This window comes from Natator depressus, chromosome 3, assembly GCF_965152275.1.
Source record: "Natator depressus isolate rNatDep1 chromosome 3, rNatDep2.hap1, whole genome shotgun sequence".
In the NCBI taxonomy this organism is placed as follows: Eukaryota; Metazoa; Chordata; order Testudines; family Cheloniidae; genus Natator; species Natator depressus.
The window spans coordinates 8,281,395-8,301,345 of NC_134236.1; the positions used below are offsets into that span (position 1 = coordinate 8,281,395).

Consider the following 19,951-nt stretch of genomic DNA (forward strand, 5'->3'; position numbering starts at 1 on the left):
GGGGAGGGGTCTGGGTGGGGGGCTCCCAATGCAGGGTGAGAGACTTAGGGAGGTGACTGTTTGGGTGTCGGGAGGGGTCAGTGGCGTGGAGGGGTTCTGGGTGCGGGGAGGCTCCTGATGTAGGGGGTGTCGCGCAGTGGGACTCGGTGGGAGGGTTCTGGGTGCAGGGGGGTGTGAGTCTTGACGGGGGGGATTGGGTGCCAGGGGGGTGGGGGGTGCAATGTCCAGATGCATGGGGGCTGGGCATATAGGGGGAGCAGCTCCCCGCACAGTGACTCCTTCCCTGTGGCTGAAGAGCAATGGGGCCAGAAGTGGGGGGAGGGGGTCACTGTATGGGAAGCTACTCCCCCTGTCCACCCAACCCCCGTGCATCCAGACACACCCCTCCGCACCCAACCCCCTCTGCTGAGCCTCACCCTACACCTAGACCCCCCCCCCGCCCCCCGCAGAGCCTCCTCTTCCCTCCCCCCACAGTGCAGAGCTTCCTGCAGCTGGGGGAGGTTCCCGGGGGTTGATCTGACCCCGCCCCAGCTGCTCCGTGCAGGGGAGCGGGAACTCGGACTCTGTCTTCCTCCTCCTCCCCACACCCAGCCAGGCCTAATGTCCCTGGGCAGCTGGGGCATGCCCAGACCCTCCACTTCCCCTCGCCTTGACTTCTCTCTCCCCCGGCTGCCTGAACAGACGCACCCACACCGAGCGCGCACTGGTACAGCTTCTCTTTGTTTCCACACACAAAACATTTTTCTGTGGGGAAGCAAAGAGAATCTGCGGAGGAGGGGATATTTCCACGCACGTGCAGCGGTGCAGAATTCCCCCAGGAGTACCACACCACACTTCCCTCCTGCAGCCCCTCACAATGTGAATTGTACCAGCCTCGACGCACTGAGCGAAACTTGGATCTCATTTGCACAGACAGAAATCTGGAGCAACGCCGTGGGCCCTCCCTAACTCAACATCATAGCACCCATCTGGGAAAGGGAGGCATCATAGACATGGGGCCGCATCCTGATCTCCACTGTGCCAGTGTAAAACTTCATTAAGTCAAGCAACATAACAGAGCCCAGAATCCAGCCCTGGTAAATTTGTTTTCACCCACTTGCCAATATGGAATTTACACCACTTTGGGCTGTCTGCTCCATGCCTAGCTGAGTCGATCCCCTCTTTGCACCGAGGGGAGAGGAGTCCTCTACACGGTGGGCCCCGCCCCCAGGCGCCTGCACTGCTCACACGATCCTACCTGCACGGCCAGCACCAGGCGGATCAGGTCCACCACCACCTCTTCGTTGGCCAGCTCGATGCTAATGAGCGCCAGCATGCTGTAGAGCGCCTCGTAGTGAGGCTGCACGTTGCTCTCCTCTTTGCTCGTCAGGTAGATGTGTCTGTAGAGCTGCTGGGAATGCTGCCGGAGAGAAGAGAACACGGCACCAGGTAAACTGAGCCCAGGGGAAATACGGGTTCTTGTCAGAGAGGCGTAACGGGAGCCAGCCCAGCTCGGCACAAGTCACGCGGGCAGGTGCTTCTAGCCAGCCTTCGCTAAGTACTAGAGACATTAGCCCTCTGGCAACTCTGCTCTAGGGGAGCCACTGCCTGGCCGCGCTCTGCCTTCGGTTGCATCTGCAGCTCCCACGGGCAGAATCTGGCCCACCGGTGTTCAAGGGGGAGCAGTTCTGCCCCTGGAGTCTCGTACTGCGAGAGGCTGAGCACCTTCTGTAAGGAGCCGAGACCCCTCAAATCGGCACATCTCAGGGCCCGGCTCCTGATTCCAAAAGCCATCCCCAGTCCGGAAAGCACACGAGGCCCACTGAAGGGATGCAAGCACTGTCCTAAGGCGGGGCGCGAGGCTGCATGCCCTTTGCCGTCCGGCTTTTCTCTAGCTTCCGATCCAATGTTTCAAACTAGGTTCCTTATTGGTTGTGTTCTGGTCGCTCCTGAGGGGCCCCCCCATCAGGTCGGGTCTACAAACCCATGGATTTCCCCAAGGGTTCGTACAAAACCAGGCCACCAAATCCTGGCTCCACTAGACAGCTAGCTGCCTGTGCAGATTTACATTAAGAGACGGATGCTATGAAACTGCAGCGAGTCCTTTCTACCTATTCCCCCACCCCCAGGGCAGATTAGCAGGGGTTTGGAAGCTTATTCTCCTACTGCCAGAAGCCGTGGGTTTCAGCCTCAGGATCACAACCTCAGCATCATGTCTGGGGAATCCAGAGAGTTTCTCCAGTCCTAAGATTTCATCATCAACTTGTACTCGTTTTTCTAGTTGCAAAGGGAATCTTGTGCGTATTACCAGGGTAGAAACCCTGTTATACAAATGAGGCGACCAGAGCATCACTGAACAGAAGGCACATGTGTAGCTTACTAGATAACAGTTTTCAGATTCTCTTGGGATTCTGTGGAAGTTGCAATGATTGAATGGGTGGGTAGAAGTGGGTTCATTTACTCTACAGCAATGGGGAATACGCAGGGCAGGATATTGCGTCAGTGATCACTGTAAGATTACTTGTAGCTGTGAAATTATCCAGGGCAATGCTGCCTCTGACACTATACCGCTCAATAGTGCGCACGTTGTTAGGTACTACAGCATTTTGTGAAACAGCGCAAAGGATTCTGCGGGGAGATCACCTCACAACAGAAAACCGTGGACGCTCTGGGGATGCAAAAGAACATTCGCAGGGCAGTGAGTGGAGATCAGCTATTAGAATCTGGTCAGCGTATCTCACACGATCACTGGGTGCTCCCAGGCCCAGGTGGACCGAGACCTTTCCTCTCTTCGCAGCCACGCTGCTCCGCGACACGGGGAACCGGGCCGCATCCCTTATCTGCGTCACATGCGTTTTGTGGGAGAGTGACCCGGCGCAAGAGCCGGCCAGCTGCTATCATCAAACAAACCCCAGCGCCTACCTTCTTCATGAAGACAGTATCTTGGCGAGAACACTTGTCCACTTTCAGCTTCAGGACAGAGATGTCATTGATGGTGCTGCAGTTAAAGAGAGACAAGGGGGGAGGGAAATCTAGGACACAGACACAGCGGAATACTGTAGGAGGCAGAGAACTGCCCCTTCCCTTAGTCTTCTCGGTAGAATACAAATCCCCGCCTCCACACGCCCCACTACAGCGCCACTTATAGGGAGTAAGCTGGTCTGGCAAGACCCGTTGCTGGAGGCCCTGTGGCATATTTTTAAAGAAAACTGAGCTATTAAGAGATGTAAGAAGACTGAGCTATCGCCTGACCGTAGTCCTCTGCAGCAGCCCTGTCCCGTTCCTGCCCCGGCGCTTCTGTTTGCAGTTACCTTCACTTGTATGTAACATCATCATCTCAACGGTCAACTCCCTGACCGAGGGTCCTGTCTCTGTGTTCTGGAAGGCTCCTAATCAATGGGGTATTATGTTGGGCATCTAGGCTCTGGGACGTGAGCATAGGCAGGAGTAGTAGTACTGGGTAGGTTTAATCTTTAAAGGGTTTTACAGGCGTTAGTTAATAATCCTCACAACTGCCCCCGTGAGGACAGCAAGTATCAATCCCCATTTTACAGAAAGGGAAACTGAGGCACAGGACGATTAAATGCTCAGCATCCCAGAGGAAATCAGCAGCAGGATCAGTAGCCAGTCGCTGCTGGTTCCCAGTCCTGGGATCACACCCCCAGATTATGCCTCTCGACATTTCTTTACGAACACTAAAACTGTTAATTTCTTGAAAAATGACCACTAATTTCAGGAAATGTGCGTTAAAGGGTGAGTGTATGCCTGTTGTAACACGTGTAGGTGCTACCACCACCCGTAGATGCTGGACGTAAAACCAGAGTCCGATCCCAGCCACAACCCTTCCGGATGAAATACGCCAACGCACCTGATAGTTGAAAACTTGGGTCTGTTTCCATGGCGGTCAATGAAGCTGATCAGTATCTCGAGGACAAAGAGACGCAGGTCGGCGTCTTCCATCAATGCAGCCGAGAGCAGCCTGTCCAGGAAAGAGCTAGGCAGGGCCGTGAGCATGTTACTACACTGGAAGCCCGTGGAGACCTGCAGGTTGCACAAGGTGGAGGGAAAGCTGGGGGATGGGCGGAAGAGATGCTCTGGCCTGCAGAGGACCTGCCCGAGCTCCATTTTAACCCCTCGTGGCACAGGGAGCAGCTTGGCATGGGAGCTTCCATGCAGCCCCAGCAGGCTACGGGTTGGGCTGGCGCAGAGGCAGGCTGCATGGGGAGTCCTGAAGGGCAGCGACCACTTTTCCAGCACGCAGGCCGGGGCTGCAGCTGCAACCTACACCGCGTCCCTAGCTTCGAAAAGCTAGACAGAGGGACGGTAAATCGAACCCATGTGGCACGGCAGGGTACTAGCCACGGAGCCACTCAGTCAGTCCTTGCTTTGGTATATTGGGTTCGAACGTGGGTACTGTTCTTTGCATGAGGGTGAGCAGTCAAACCTTCCTGAGGACGGGCAGGTGCATGCCCGCCAGCCAGCCAGCCACCGGCTGTCCCAGGGCAAGGCCCGTGCTGAGACTACGTGGGCACTCGCTGCCAAACCAGCCACACCTGCTCAGGCGACCCCGTTCATACCTGCAGGAGGGATTTCAGCAGCATTATCTGAGTCAGGCGATTCCGATTCTCCCTGTGGGGGACAAAAACCAACGTTGAACTCGGCATGGAAAAGAGACTTACACAAACCCAAAGCCATCAGTTTATTCCCTGCGCCAGGGCCAGGGCAGGAGTGTTCCCTATGGGATATTTCCTCGTGCCTCAACCAGGCCAGTTTTAACAGCTCAAGCAACGGTGGCCACACCACTAACCTTAATACTGGGCACTCACTGCTCGATAGATGTCACTGCCCTTGGCTCCTAGTCAGACCCCTGCAGGCCACCAGACGTAATTCCTCTCCCTCCTTAGCATTCACACCCTCCTGTTTGCAGACAGTGATCCTGCAGTCACTCCTGGTCACTGCACAGTAAGACAAATCCTGAGGTCCCTATGTGGGGGCTGGTCTCTCCTGGGAGCGGACATTGGCATAGCTATGTCTCTCGGGGATGCGATTAAGCCAGACTAACCCACCCTCTCGACAGCGCCAGGTCTTCTGTCCACCTAACTACCACTTCTTGGGGACGGGGATTAACCGCAGCGAGTGGCTACGCGGAAGCAGTGCGGCTGCAGGTGTACCGCTGTAGCATTTGAAGCGTAGACGCAGCTGGAGTTTTAACTCAGTCCGTGCTTGCTGGATCAATTAACATCACGGGGAGTTTGCAGGGAAACACGATCGTCCTTCGGCCATTTACAAGACTTCTCTCCGCGCCCTCTAGCTCTGAACTCCGAGGCTAAAGCACCTGGCAGGAAGCCACGTCCCACAAGGATCAGTTGTGAGCTGTGACTTCCATAGGAGCAAGAGCAAGAGCAACAGCAACCCTCGGGATAAAAGGCGAGTTCGCACGCTCGCACGGAGTCAGCTGCGTCTTTCCCGCAGCGTCTAGTAAGATTTTAAAACTCTTGGGGATGACGCTGATAGCAGCGCTGTGCTAAATGGCTCCTGTGACTCCAGTCTGCCGTCCCCGAGCCTGGAAACGCCTGGCTTTCGCCCGCCGGGGGCCGCCGGCCTGACTGATCTCACAGCGGGGGCAGCACTGAAGTTAGCAGGCCTGATTCTGATCTTGCACTGGTGCAAATCAGGAGTGTCTCCGCTGAAGTCAAGGGAATTACACCAGCGTAAATGAGGCTGTCCATACGAATCCTGTTACACACCAAGCGCTAAGAATCTAGTCGCGATATGAATCTGGCACCACCCTCCAATGCGCTTTGCCTAGTATCTCTCATCTTTGCTGCCATTACCCTGGCTCCAAATAGCAGTTTCTATTTTGTCCCCCAACACCCTTAGTCTCGTGTTTCTTTTCCATAGCAAAGAACTAAATAGCATTATTCTACTCACTGAGGGTAAAAGCTTTACACACAAACTAGCCACAAGCTTGAATGCTGCTCTCTGGGCTGTTGTGTTAACACAAACGGGCTGGCGCTTTATTAAATACCACACAGTTATCGGTGATGATTTAAGATCTGACATGCCCTCTTCTGTAATGGGAACCACAATAGCTTGGCCCATCTCTCTGGAAAGCTACAGAGAGACTATGACCTGCTTTGTCCTTCTAGCTTCCTTAAGCTCTTCTAATTCAGCCACGAGACAAGTTAGAAGCAGCAGGGTATTCATCACGAAAAGAACAAGCAGTTCCTGCACTATCTGGGCCTGACTGACATCTATCACTGACAGCCCTTCAGGGAGCTCCGTTTGTGATCAGCAGCGAGTGGCCGCTATTCTTGTCTGATCTCTGGATTTAGGTCACATCCCTGGTTTTTATTCCCTTTCCCAAATGTACTTGTACCCGGCTCTAGTCACTGGCCAAGGCTGAACTCGTGACCCGACTTATGGGGACATCGTCTTATCTCTAGCTGTCGTGGTCTGTAGCTATAACGCCTCCCCCTCTCAGTACAGGCATTCCCTCCAGGAAAGGACAGACTTCTCTAGAGCCAGAACTAGACTTCTAGCACTAGGGCTGAATTTGGCCTTCAGAACCCTTTATTTCCCCAGGAGCCAGGCCCATAAATCAGAGCACAGAATTTACACTAGGACGTGTACGTATATGGACACTCCCCTTCGGCGTCAGTGACTTCAAGCGGTCGGCCACCTGCACTCGGGCCGGAGAGCGGTCTCTAATCTCCAAGCTGATGCTAGTGATCATGGTATCATTCCCCCTGGGTTGAGACAAGGGAAACTGTCTTCAGTGGCAGCTGTGAGTGCTCCACACCCCTGAACGTCAGGCCATGAGCGACTTGCTCCAGGTCATTCAGTGAGTCAGTGGCGGGGTGGGGAATACCAGCCAGGATTCCTGACTCTGTCTCTTGCCCGAAACCCTAGCCCTCTGCGCACTTCCAGACTCTAGCAGAGCAGTCAAGCAAACCCACGTGGCTAATTCCGATGAAGCTACTAGTCTCCTGTGGCCACGTCTGCCTGAAAGGATGGAGATGCAGCATTAAAGCATTTAATAAGCAGCAGGTTTAAAACAAACAAAAGGAAGTATTTCTTCACACAACACACAGTCGACCTGTAGAACTCCTTGCCAGAGGATGTTGGGAAGGCCAAGACTATAACAGGGTTCAAAAAAGAACTAGGTAAGTTCATGGAGGATAGGTCCATCAATGGCTATTAGCCAAGATGGTCAGGGACGCAACCTCACGCTCTGGGTGTCCTTAGCCTCTGACTGCCAGATCCTGGGAGTAGACACCAGGGGACAGATCACTCAATAATTGCCCTGTTCTGTTCATTCCCTCTGAAGCACCTGGCACTGGCCACTGTGGGAAGACAGGACACTGAGCTAAATGGACCCTTGGTCTGACCCAGTATGGCCGCTCTTATTAAAGCTCTGCTCTCCCAAAGCTCTCTTGCCCTGGGATAAGGATTTCAGTCACATTCTGAAAAGGCAGCAAAGCGTGAGAAGGAAGAGGGAAACTCTTTGCTCGTGACATACTGGATTCACGTGCCTTTCTAACTGCGCCGTAAAGAGGCTTTGACGGGGAATTTGGAGGGTGAATGCAGATGGCAAGCATGGCAGTCTCGATAGTCACAGAAATGGCCGTGCAAGCTTCCTCGCCATGGCCCTCCCAATGTACCAAGCACTGACTGAGGGGGCGGGGGTGACAGGAGGTCAGCCTCCATGGCCCACTTGCTCTTTGGTGTCTCTGTTAATAAGGGGACCAGCTGTGGTGGTGGCTCTGTGATTTGGGCACCCATCCAATAAAAGCTGAACGGAGCTCATTTTATAAAGGTCGTGGATGGACACTACCTTCAACCACCGGAGGCTGGATTTGAACCAGGGACCTAGAAGTGAAAGGAGTCTTCTACTGTACAATGAATCAGAGAAGCGGCCCCAAGAGTCAAAGACCTTCCTGAAAACCGGTCCTGGATATGAACTAAAGTCTGGCCTGGTGCACGTCCAGGGGAAGCAGGGGACACTTCCCCAGGGATCCCTGCTGGAGCGAATCCAAACCCAATTCTTGATCAGCTTCCAGTGTGTCACCTGAGAGAGGTTCCCTTTCCGCAGGAGGGGCAGGGAGAGAAGAGAAGTAAATTTGTCCTCACCCAGCTTTCCCAGCGTCTAGAGCGTGGTGCAGCGAAGGCAGCGGGACCTTGCTCATTATAAAGAGCATGACCTCGGACCTCTGATAGGTGGGGAGGGTGCTGGCAAACGAACCTGAGAAGACAGACAGCACTAAGACCATGCAAGACCGTCGAGGTCAACCCGCAGGAGGAACACACGCCCAGTTCCCATTTCCACAGCAGACGCCCGCGCACCCATCTCTGCCCTCGGCGGTCAGCGGGCGTCCCACACAGAACTGAGTCCTGCACGTCCGTTTACCTACCCCACGACACGCCTGGCCAGAGAGAGCCCCCAGGCTGAACCTCAGGAAGAGCACCAAGGGGGCTTCCTCCTTGGATTGCCGCGAGCGGGAGCAGCGGGGTGGCCCACCGGCATTCACGGGCGGGGTTTATTTCATGGCAGTAGCAGAGGTTGGGTAAGTCATCACCAGCACACAGCTCAGGCGATTAGCGTTTGGTCTTGACAGGCATCAAGCAGGACCCTTTAGCCACTCATAAAGCCAAAAGCGGGGGAAAGACCCACCTTAATCAGCACCACACAGGCAGCAGAAGTGGCCTTCAGAGCAGTATGCTCCGGCATATCCTGCTCCTCTCAGCCCCGGGCTTAGCAGCAAACAGGGTCTCCAGGTCAGGGGTAAGTACGTCCCGGCGTAGGGAGGGCCAGGACCTGCCCAGCCAGGGCCGTTCCCTCTCCTCCTCCCCCTGGGACCACGCTACTGGGTTTGCTCAGAGCTGTGAGTGGAGAATCCGCCCCGGCAGGGCTTGGCTACAGCCGGCCTGCCAGGGCTAAGCAGCAGGCAGGCTGGCTGCAGTGCCATTCCCAGCGTAGAGAACAAAAGTCCTGAGGAGCTTAGGCAGTGGCCTGCAGCAGCTTCCTCGCTCGGATTTCTCCGTCTCTCCTCATGTCCCTGCCCGACACTCACGCCCCTCCTCGAGGGAGGGGTAGGGTGAACAGGGCTCAGATCCACCAAGAACAAGGACTCCTCAGGCAGAAGGCAGACAGCCAAGCCAAGCCGGCAATGGGCTACCCCTTCTGCTGCGCCTCTGATTCACTGCTCAGACTAGAGGCTCCTCTGACGAGCAGGCCTGGATCAGCAGCATCCTGCCTCTCCACCTGGGCACCTGGAGACAAAACGATCCTATTCCAGCAGTGTAAAGGCTGCGGCACAAACTAGAACTGCAGGGAGGCTGGTACCTCGTAGTTAGCTCATGCCCACTACCTCTTACACTGCTCCCAAATCTCACAAGGGCAAAGGGAAATCTCTGCCTATAGCCAGAATCTCTTTGCAGTCCCCTGTGTTCAGCCTCGGAGATGAGGCTGTGTTTGGGAATTCTTGGGTGGATACTGCCCTCCGCTGGTATTTCTTTGTCATTGCTAGACAAGTGTTAGCCCACGAAAGCTTATGCCCAAATACATTTGTTAGTCTCTAAGGTGCCACAAGGACTGCTCATTGTTTTTGCTGTTCCTCAGTTCATCTGTACTGCCAAGCTAAGGACAACAGCTTTTCAATCATTTGTTTGCTCTGCACCTCGGTCCTGATTTTCAGCCCCTCCTGACCATGCACCCCTCCCATCAGGCTGTGAGTCTGTGATGTGGACAAACGGGAACCCAGATGACAGATCCATCCAAGTCACAGACACTTATGATCTAAACTGGATCCAAACTTCTGCCAAAGTATCGATTTCCTATAGGAAGCCAATTCACCCCTCTGGGAAATTTACAAATGAGACATAAGTGAAATAGATGGCAGGATAAAGAAGTGGGTGACAATTCCAAGAAACTCCCGGGTTTGTTTTTTCCACTGAGCTGATTGGGAAAACCGAGTTGTTATGCAAGGTCTTGGAAAAATTTTTGAAGGAGAAAGTAGTTAAGGACATTGAAGTCAATGGTAAATGGGACAAAATACAACATGGTTTTACAAAAGGTAGATCGTGCCAAAGCAACCTGATCTCCTTCTTTGAGAAAGTAACAGATTTTTTAGACAAAGGAAACGCAGTGGATCTAATTTACCTAGATTTCAGTAAGGTGTTTGATACCGTGCCACATGGGGAATTATTAGTTAAATTGGAAAAGATGGGGATCAATATGAACATTGAAAGGTGGATAAGAAATTGGTTAAAGGGGAGACTACAACGGGTCCAACTGAAAGGTGAACTGTCAGGCTGGAGGGAGGTTACCAGTGGAGTTCCTCAAGGATCAGTTCTGGGACCAATCTTATTTAATCTTTTTATTACTGACCTCGGCACAAAAAGTGGGAGCGTGTTAATAAAGTTTGCAGATGACACAAAGCTGGGAGGTATTGCCAATTTAGAGAAGGACCGGGATATCCTACAGGAGGATCTGGATGACCTTGTAAACTGGAGTAATAGTAATAGGATGAAATTTAATAGTGAGAAGTGTAAGGTCATGCATTTAGGGATAAACAATGATCGTTCCATTATCGGCTCAGATGTCACTTTCCCGGAGCCTTTTCCCAACGCCACTGCTGCACTTCCCCCTTTGTCTCTAGGGCCTGACCCCAAGCCGAGTCTGTGGGTTTCGACGCAGACTCACAAGTCAGGCTGGATGTACGCTTCCCTGGCGTTCCCTCGTGTTAGAAAGAATCTTACTCAGGATGTGGGAACATCGGTCAATTAGATCCCGGCAGACCTGCCCTGTAACTAGAACTGTAGGGCTGGCTCCTCCTTGACTAGCCGATTTTGCTCCTCGGCATGATATGTGATTTGGATAGTTTCCTGTTTTATGGGTCTGGTTTTCACAACCATCAGATCACCCTTGTCCAGCCCGACCGACAGCAGCAGCAAATGACTCCGCCCTTATCTGAACACATCCTTGTTAGCAGAGCAGGCCCCTCCGGCCAATGGAGGACGCGATGCCCCCACAGCGCGTGACCTGCATACCTGTTGTCTTGATAACGGCCTCTTGGAACATCCTCTCTTCATGCTCCTTGATGATCTTGGTACTGATGACAGCACAGTCATAGCTGCCTGTCAGCTCATAGTCGATGCTCAGCCGGAGCTGCCGCAGCAGGGTGTTGAATACTTCCAGCACAGTCGGTCCTGAGAAGGGCAGAGAGGGCAGGCAGAGGCATTAAGCAATAACACCACCTAGCTCTTACAGCGCTTAAAGGTCAGTATCATTACCCCCAATTTACAGATGGGGAAACTGAGGCAAAAAGAGAGGCAGGGACTTGCCTAAAGTCACCCAGCAGGCCAAGGGCCGAGCCGGAATTGAACCAAGATCTCCTGAGACCCAGGCCAGCGGTCTAGCCGCTACACCACATTGCTCCCATTCAGCCAACCCTGCTACTCCTACTGGGACATGCAGCCCCACTGTAAGCGAGAGGGGGCTGGTCACAGTAGGATGCAACCTGACAAAGAAGAGGACATCCCAGGCTTATGGTCCTTGCTCTTCAGACCCCCAACAGAGACACAGGGCCAGAGTGGACAGTGCCACAAACTCAACCCTCCCACCAGTATGAACCTCACACATTACCTCTCACATCTACACTAGCAAAGATCCCACATCCGAGGATCATTTCCGAGAGCACAGTCTGGGGTTTGCCAGCACAGATGGGACCAAACGGTGCTAGTGATTTTTTAGCAATCTGAAGTAAAGCCCTTGTTAAACCCAACTCAACTCAACGGGGAGTTTGGCCCCTGGGGTCTTTATGACTGGGACATAAGTCCCCACCCCGATACATCCCACAATTGCAACCACTGGTTCAACTCCCCCAGTGGGCGGTGCTTGGCCAGACGGAACCCCGGCAGCTGCCACCTTTGACCATCCTGATCATGTCAGATGAGCCAAATGATGGAGAAAGCCAACAGCCCCAAGCAGCACTCCCTCCATTGCCACCACGGAGACTGGGGGTAACAGCAATCTGGACAAAGCTCTGATGTAGGCAAGGCCACGAGGGAGGGAGTGGGTAGGGTTTTCAAACAGGCTGAGCCTTCACCTAACTCTGCTCCCATCAAAGGGGAGCATGACCACTGACTTTGCAGGGAACAGACCTAGGACTACACCGAGCGCTTTTGAAAGCCCCGGCCAGCACGGCACGGCAAGGTCGTTACAATGGTCTGATGCCATCTGCACAGGGTTACAGCAGTTAAGGCCTCCCCACGTAACACCACAGTGCTCCAGGGAACTCCCCCGGAAGCTAAAGACCATCACAAACCTCCCTCGCTTCTGCTCCGACTGCAAGGCGCATTTCTTTGACTCGCTCTCCCTAACACAAATACAGAGAAATGCGTGTGTTGAAAACCCCCAAATCCCCTACAACCCTACCAAAGCAAGCCACTCCCTGCAATCATGTCTGCTGTGGGGAGAGACGGGAGAACAAACAGCAAGAGAGCTGTGCAGTCATGCTGCTGAACGCATGACCGGGAGGGGGTTAGATACCACGGGGATGTGAGATCCTAGCAAGAACAGATGAAACAAACAGACTAGAACACGAGAGAGACAAGGCAAGAATGGTGACCTCTTTTATTGGACCAATTTCTGTTGCGGAGAGACAAGCTTTTGAGCCACCCTGAGCTCTTCTACAGGTAATCGTCTCTCTAATATCCTGGGACTGACACGACTCCAGCTACGCTGCCTACAGAAGAGAACATGGCAGTTTTGCTATGGAGATGTACTCCGTCACACAGAGTTGTCCAGCCTTCAAGGTGCAGAGCATGCTGGGACTCAGGACTCTGTTCCCAGCTCTGCCCTCTACCTGCTGTGTCATCCTGGGCAACTCACTTCACTGCTCCATGCCTCGGTTTCCCCTCCCATCCTTTCTGTCTCATCTATTTTGATTGCTGGCTCTTTGGGGCTGAGACCATCTCTCACTGTGTGTTGGTGAAGCGCCTAGCACAAAGAGATCCTGATGTGCTCCTATAATGCCAACAACAAGTACCTGGTTTCTCCAAGGGTCTGTGTGTTTCTGATGCATCTCTGGCCTGAATACATGTGACCACATACTTGTAAGGAATACAAATACAAGAAAGAAAGACACAGAAAAGATGCCGGGGGGCGGGGGGGAGAAAATGTATGCAAAAACAAAGCCCAGTACAATCCTGATGATGTGAACCTCCATCTCTAACAACCTGCCTGCTCATCTCCTTGTTCTACTGACCCGGTCTCATTAGCTGCTTTTTGCTGACCTTAGGCCACACGGTGAGACAGTGCCAGAGCCAGAAACCGAGCCTAGGAGTTCAACTCCCAGTCCCCTGCAACAGACACTAGCCAACGCTCCCTGGCCTGATGTGCTTGAGACACTGAAGCTCAGAGATGGGAAGCCCACAGCCCCAGGGAATCCAGGATTTAAGAGCGTCTGATAAATGGACAGAACTAATTCATCTGCGTTTATGTCACACTGTGCGTCAGGAGGCCAGGAGTGCAAGGGGTACCGAGCCCAGGACTCCCGGGTCTCTGCCCCCAAGTGCTAAGCAGGAGGAACCCCCCCTCCGGCCTGGATTCTGCGATTATACAGCTCGAAGCAGGAGCACTGAGCGCAAGGGAATCCACAGGTGGCTGTGCTGTCCAAATGCCAGCAGCTCTCCCTTAAAGCCCATAATCCCAGGCTGCATGTGCTCAGCTCACCCCGTAGAACCAGCCAATCCACCAGCGCCTAAGGCCAGCTGGGCTCAGGCAACATGAGGGGCACCTCCCTCGTCCCACTCGGCTGCTGCCGGAGGTGGGAGCAGGAGCAGGCCCCAGGTGTAAAAGCCTTGCCGGGGAGTCCACCTCTCCAAACGCACCACCTGCCACTCTCAGATCTTTCCAGCTGGGAGTTGGAACAAACCTAAATGAAACCATTCTCCCCCCGAAGCTCGGACACTTCCTGCTCTCTGACCTGGTGCCCATGGTGCCAGCTGCTGGCAGTGCAAAGGGAAGCCACGAGCCAGGCTGAACCATTCCCTATTGACACAGCACTGTTGGCACCAACAATCCATCAGCCCAGTGTCTGTCTGTCTGCCTCATTTCCTTCCCAGTTGCGTAGGGGTTTTATCCCCAGCTGGCATCTCAATGTGCTGGGTAACTGCTGGCATTTCTGCAATGCCCCGTCCCGTCTAATGGGTCTCGAAAGGAAACTGACAAATGCTTCCAGTTGCTACAGTGCAGCGGCCTGCGCTAGGCCAAGCTTTCGCCATGGCTCCTGAAGCTGCCATTTCTGGCTCCTGAGAACCCAGCTCCCACCGTGCCTCTCAGATCAGTTACTACTGCGGTCCCCGGCCTGAAGGGAATCACTCCAGCCCGGCCGGGAGCTCCAGCCTGGAGAGGCAGAAGCAGGCTCAGCCGCTGGAGGGATGGGGAAAGCCATGGGAGTGCCCTCCGGCCTTGATCGGAGGCTCACTGGACTGGGTCCCTTCCTTACCCACTGATCCCGAGGCTGCGATGACAGCTGCCTCCGACAGGACCTCCACGATCCCAGCCCGCACCGTGGCTGCACTCTTGCTGTTGGCATCCAGGTGTCCCAGGAGTTGCTGGATCACCAAGTGGGAATGCTGAGGCTGGAAGGAAAGCAGAGAGTGAGCCACGCTGATAGACGGCTGCTGAGCCGGGCCGACCTTAGCGGTTTGGGAGCAATTCCTGCCTCGGACACCAGCGCAAGAAAGGAAAGCCTGGCAGTCAGCACCTGGCGGATGACACGCATGCGAGGGCAGAATCCAGCCTGCTTTCCCATAGCAGCACCACCTCTGCAAGGAAGGCAGCAGAGTTAACTGGAAGGCACACAGGGTGTGGGGTCACTTCTGCACAGAGCCTTTCCTGACCGCACAATGGTGGCCATTAAAAATGGACATACGCAGCACTGAACTATTGACCTGTGTGCATGGAATCTTCCATACCAGGCCAAATTCTGTGCCTGCCTGCAGCCCGTGTAATCCCGCTGACGCCAGGGAGAGGGCAGCAGGAAGGTGAGTTGGGGAAGAATTCTGTGACCAATCCCGCAAGTGCTGAGATCAATTTAACACCTGTGAGTGATAAATGTGTCACTCCTAATGGCACCCACTACCTTGGCTCGGAGAGCTCAGCGGCTCGTTTCATGCACACATTAGCACGGCCACAGACATGCAGGTATGACAGGTCCCCTGGAAGGACAGAATCAGGGACCTTCAGCACCAAAAGCACTGGTCTCTGCCACTCAATCTCAAGGGGACCACCCTTAACGAAGGGAAAGTAAGAGGCTGGGTCCAGCCAGTAGAAGATGCGCTCGCACAGACTGCACCAGTGTATTTATGGAAAGAGGCACAGGGAAACATAACATGGAGGGAACAACCTTCCCTGACCCAGGAATACACCTGATGCCTTAACAGGTCTTTTCGAGCTACCAAATAGAAATGTACGTGCAGAATGGAAACATACTTACAAACGTCTAGTGCATGGAACTTTAGTCTGGAGATGTTCATATAGGGGAAATGATTTACAGGGTTTACATATGTATAAAAGCCCCTGTCATGATTAATCCTGTATGCGTGGGTTTTGTAACCGGGTCAGTCCCAGGATATGAAGGAGATGAAGCGGGGGAGGTCATATATCTTTTAGTGGACCAACTTCTGTTGGTGAGAGAGAAACTTTTGAGCCACACAGAGCTCTTGTTCAGGCCTGGAAGAGGTACTGAGAGCGTCACAGGTAAATACAAGGTCAAATAGCTTAGCATTGGTCCCTTACAATATGTGCTTACTATTTATGCTAAACTATCCATTTGCTCTTGTATTTCGCTGTGACGCTCTGAGTACCTCTCCCAGACCTAAAGAAGAGCTCTGTGTGGCTCGAAAGCTTGTCTCTCTCACCAACAGGAGTTGGTCCAATAAGTGATTAACCCCAGGTATTTATGAAGGGAGAATGTATTGATTGTGTATCCTTCAAACGGACCCTAGTGAGTTACTTACGCCCAGCATTTAGATTTTGTAAAAAAAATTGATTTTATAAAACCTAATCTAAAGATAATGGGCATCATGCAGTTTACAAGATAAAACATGCAATGAAAACAGGTGCCTTTCCTAATGTAAGCATTCCCCAAGGACAGCAGGGCTGAGCTGTCAGGAGAGAGCCATAAATCAAAATTAACGAGAAACAAAGGTGACACTGACATCTTCGGTACCCTATCACTTTAGTAGCAAAAGATTTATCCTGACAATATCACTGTGAGGCAGGACAGTGCTACGATCACCATTGTAAGGATGGGAAACTGAGGAACAGGGAGGCTAAGTGACTTGTACATGGTCCCACAGGAAGTCAGTGGCTGAGCTGGGAATTGAAACCTGGTCTCCGCAGCTAATGCCCTAACCACCAAGCTGTCCTTCCTCTCCGTTTGCCCAGCTGTGCAGAGTGGAAAAAGGATAAATAACCAATGCGATGGGTGAAAAGTAAATGGGCTAAGTGACTACAAAGAAGAGAAGCAAGATGACAATCCAGACAGAAATATATTTTCATTGGGATTCAAACAAAGAGATCATAGAAACATTTCTAATTACCTCAGGATTTCTAGAATCCTGTTTTCTAACAAAACCTAAATCTGGGGCCTAACTCAATCCAACAACGTCACCTGAAAGTGGCGGGCTTCAGAGCAAGAAGGGGAAAAAGATAAAGCCCAGAGTCATAGAATCATAGAAATGTCAGGCTGGAAGGGACCTCAAAAAGTTGTCAAGTCCAACCCCCTGCACTGTGGAAGAACCAAGTAAACCTGGACCATCCCTGACAGGTGTTTGGCCAATCTGCTAAAAACCTCCAGTGAAGGGGATTCCACAACCTCCCTTGGAAGCCTGTTCCAGGGCTGAACTCCCCTGAGAGCTCAAAAGTTTTCACTTAATATTTAACCTAAACCTTGCTGCAGATAAGGCTGTCTGAGGACATGGAGAACAATTGATAATTATCCTCCTTATAACGGCCCTTAACATATTTGAAGACGGTTATCAGGTCCCCTGACAGGCTTCTTTTCTCAAGACTAAACCTGGCCAGTTTTTGTAACCTTTCCTCACAGGTCCTTTGATCACAGGTCCTTTTTGTTGCTCTCCTCTGAGATCTCTCAAATTTGTCCACATCTTTCCTAACGGGTGGCACCCAGAACTGGACACAGTGCTCCTACTCCAGTACTTCAGCAGCACCAAGCAGAGCGAGACAGTTACCTCCCGTGTCTCACATACGACGCTCCCGTCAATACACCCCAAATGATATTAGCCTTTTTCGCAACTGCATCACACTGTTGACTCATAGGTCAGTTGGTGACCCATTATAAGCCCCAGATCCTTCTCAGCAGTACGACCCCCTAGCCAGTTATTCCCCGTTTTCTAGTTGTGCTTTTGATAGTTCCCTCCTAAGTGAAGTACGCTGCACTTGTCTTTATTGAATTCCATCTCTTGGATTTCAGACCAATTCTCCAGTTTGTCAAGGTGGTTTTGAATGCTAATCCCGTCTGCAAAGTGCTGGCAACCCCTCCCAGCGTGATGGCATCTGAATACTCTCCATTCCATTTTCCAAGCCATTAATGAAAAGACTGAATAGCCCTGGAGCCAGGATACCCCCCGTAGGGCCGTACTGGATACATCTTCCCAGTTTCACAGCAAACCAGTGACAACTACTCCAGTCTTTCAACCAGTTGTGAATCCAGCTTATAGTAACTTCATCAAACCCACATTTCCCTAGTTTACTTACGAGAATGTCATGTGGGACTGTGTCAAAAGCCTCACTGAAATCAAGGTATAGTGAAGTTTTGGAATAGCCTTCCAAGGGAAGCAGTGGGGGCAAAAGATCTATCTGGCTTTAAGATTAAACTTGATAAGTTTATGGAGGAGATGGTATGATGGGATAACATGGTTTTGGTAATTAAATATTCATGGTAAATAGGCCCAACGGCCTGTGATGGGCTATTAGATGGGGTGAGATCCGAGTTATCCAGGAAAAGTATTTTCTGTAGTATCTGGCTGATGAATCTTGCCCATATGCTCAGGGTTTAGCTGATCACCATATTTGGGGTCGGGAAGGAATTTTCCTCCAGGGCAGATTGGAAGAGGCCCTGGAGGTTTTTCGCCTTCCTCTGTAGCATGGGGCACGGGTCACTTGCTGGAGGATTCTCTGCTCCTTGAAGTCTTTAAACTACGATTTGAGGACTTCAATAGCACAGATATAGGTGTGAGGTTTTTTTTGTAGGAGTGGTGGGTGAAATTCTGTGGCCTGCGTTGTGCAGGAGGTCAGACTAGATGATCATAATGGTCCCTTCTGACCTAAATATCTATGAATCTATGTCGAAAGCTTCCCCCCCAGTGACTAGGCCAGTGACCCTGCCAAAGAGGGAAATTCAGTGGGTTTGCCATGATTTATTCCTGACAAAGCCATGCTGGCCATTCCTGCTAACCCTATTCTCCTCCAGAGGCTGACTGACTATTTCACAGTTTGTTTCAATATCTTTCCAGTATCCTACACACGAGGGTCAAATTCTCCCCTCACTTACCTCCAGGCAACATCTTGCTAAGCCACTGGGGCTCCGTGGGAGTGACTGAGCGCAGAATTTGACCTGTCTCGTTTTCTCCTGTCTGCACAGTTTGTGCTTAGCCTCGGGCGGCTCCTTTCCCTTTCTGCCGAGAAAGGCGGCGTGCACTGATGTAACGGCAGCAAGCTGGAAACGGGTAGCTCCCCATGGCTCCCTTGACAAGGTTTTTCCACCATATTGCCATACCACCTAACTCAATGGGACGTTGCTTTGCACTGACAAACAGGGAAAGAATGGCTCCCCAAGGAGAGAGACAGGCTGTATTCTGGGTCCCCCATGCACACGGTCCTCTAGAGCGGCGTTTTATTGGCTCGCAGAAAAGGGTCGCTAGCCCTGGCCAAATTCCAAGGGAGGTAATTGACCTCTGCCTAGGTAACAGAGGTCCCCAATATAGCAATCGTCGATGGGACCCCCTAGCCTAAGGCATTGCTTCTTGTATCTGCAAAGCCCTGGCTGTCCAAGACAGGAGATCTCGAGGCCAAATTCTGGCTAGCCCCAAGTGGGTGCACAAGGACGGGCTCCAGGAGTGGATTGCCAGGGGTTGGCCAGAATCCCATTAGGAAGCACAGTCCCTGCTAGCCACTTCACATGCAGCAGCTCCCTGAAGACGGCAGGGAGGCAGGGCCATGGTCCTGTTGCCTGAACTGGCTAGCACAGCTGGGACTCTGCACTCCCACTCCAGCATGAGCACCCCAGGAGTTCTGGCTGCGTCAGTCTGAATTCCTCCTGGGAGCTCCAGCCTCATGATAGGCCTTCTCCGTCCTTCTCCAGCGTGCAGGGCAGGATCCCGACACCCAGCGCAGCGAGGGTCTCTCATTATTTGCTGCACCGGGCTGCGAGCGTGTCTAATGAACGGGGAAAGGGAAGGACAAAGGCAGCAACAAGACGACAAGGATTCAATGCATTCCCCAATCCTGCAGTCCCGACTCAGGCAAACTCTCACTGACTGAATAACGGGTTTAGGATCAGTCACTAGTGCCACAGGTAAATCATGGAAGTAGTATGATCTAGCGGTTAGAGCACAGGACTGGGAATCAGGAGTTCTGTATGGCCTTGGGCAAGTCACTTACCCTCCGTGCCTCAATTTCCCCATCTGTAACATGGTGGTAACAACCTCCCCATCGTTGCAAGGTACCATGTAAGGGCAAGGTATCAGTATTTATATGTTGATGTAATTGCAAAGAACCATCTGATAGCAAATCTCTGTGTTGACACATACAGATTAATTCCAGGGAATTACCCACACGATCTTATATAGAGTGCAACAAATCTGTCCATCATTGCCAGAGCACTGCAAGCAGCGGTTACTCAGACTTTCACAGCGACAACAGGGACAGAAGCTAGAT

The 19,951-nt window shown here is 52.4% G+C and overlaps 1 protein-coding gene across 6 annotated transcripts in view; it reads right to left on the minus strand.

Annotated features, from left to right (window-relative positions):
• EFR3B (EFR3 homolog B) overlaps window positions 1-19,951 on the minus strand; it is a 154,903-nt gene that overhangs the window by 15,204 nt on the left and 119,748 nt on the right. For all 6 annotated transcript variants that reach the window (XM_074947365.1, XM_074947363.1, XM_074947364.1 and 3 more), the window contains 7 exons: window positions 14,493-14,628; window positions 11,032-11,190; window positions 8,113-8,224; window positions 4,557-4,608; window positions 3,848-4,020; window positions 2,902-2,977; window positions 1,238-1,399 (listed from right to left, as the gene is read on the minus strand). In XM_074947365.1, coding sequence (XP_074803466.1) covers window positions 1,238-1,399; window positions 2,902-2,977; window positions 3,848-4,020; window positions 4,557-4,608; window positions 8,113-8,224; window positions 11,032-11,190; window positions 14,493-14,628 — 870 coding nt within the window. The remainder of the gene's footprint in view (window positions 1-1,237; window positions 1,400-2,901; window positions 2,978-3,847; window positions 4,021-4,556; window positions 4,609-8,112; window positions 8,225-11,031; window positions 11,191-14,492; window positions 14,629-19,951) is intronic.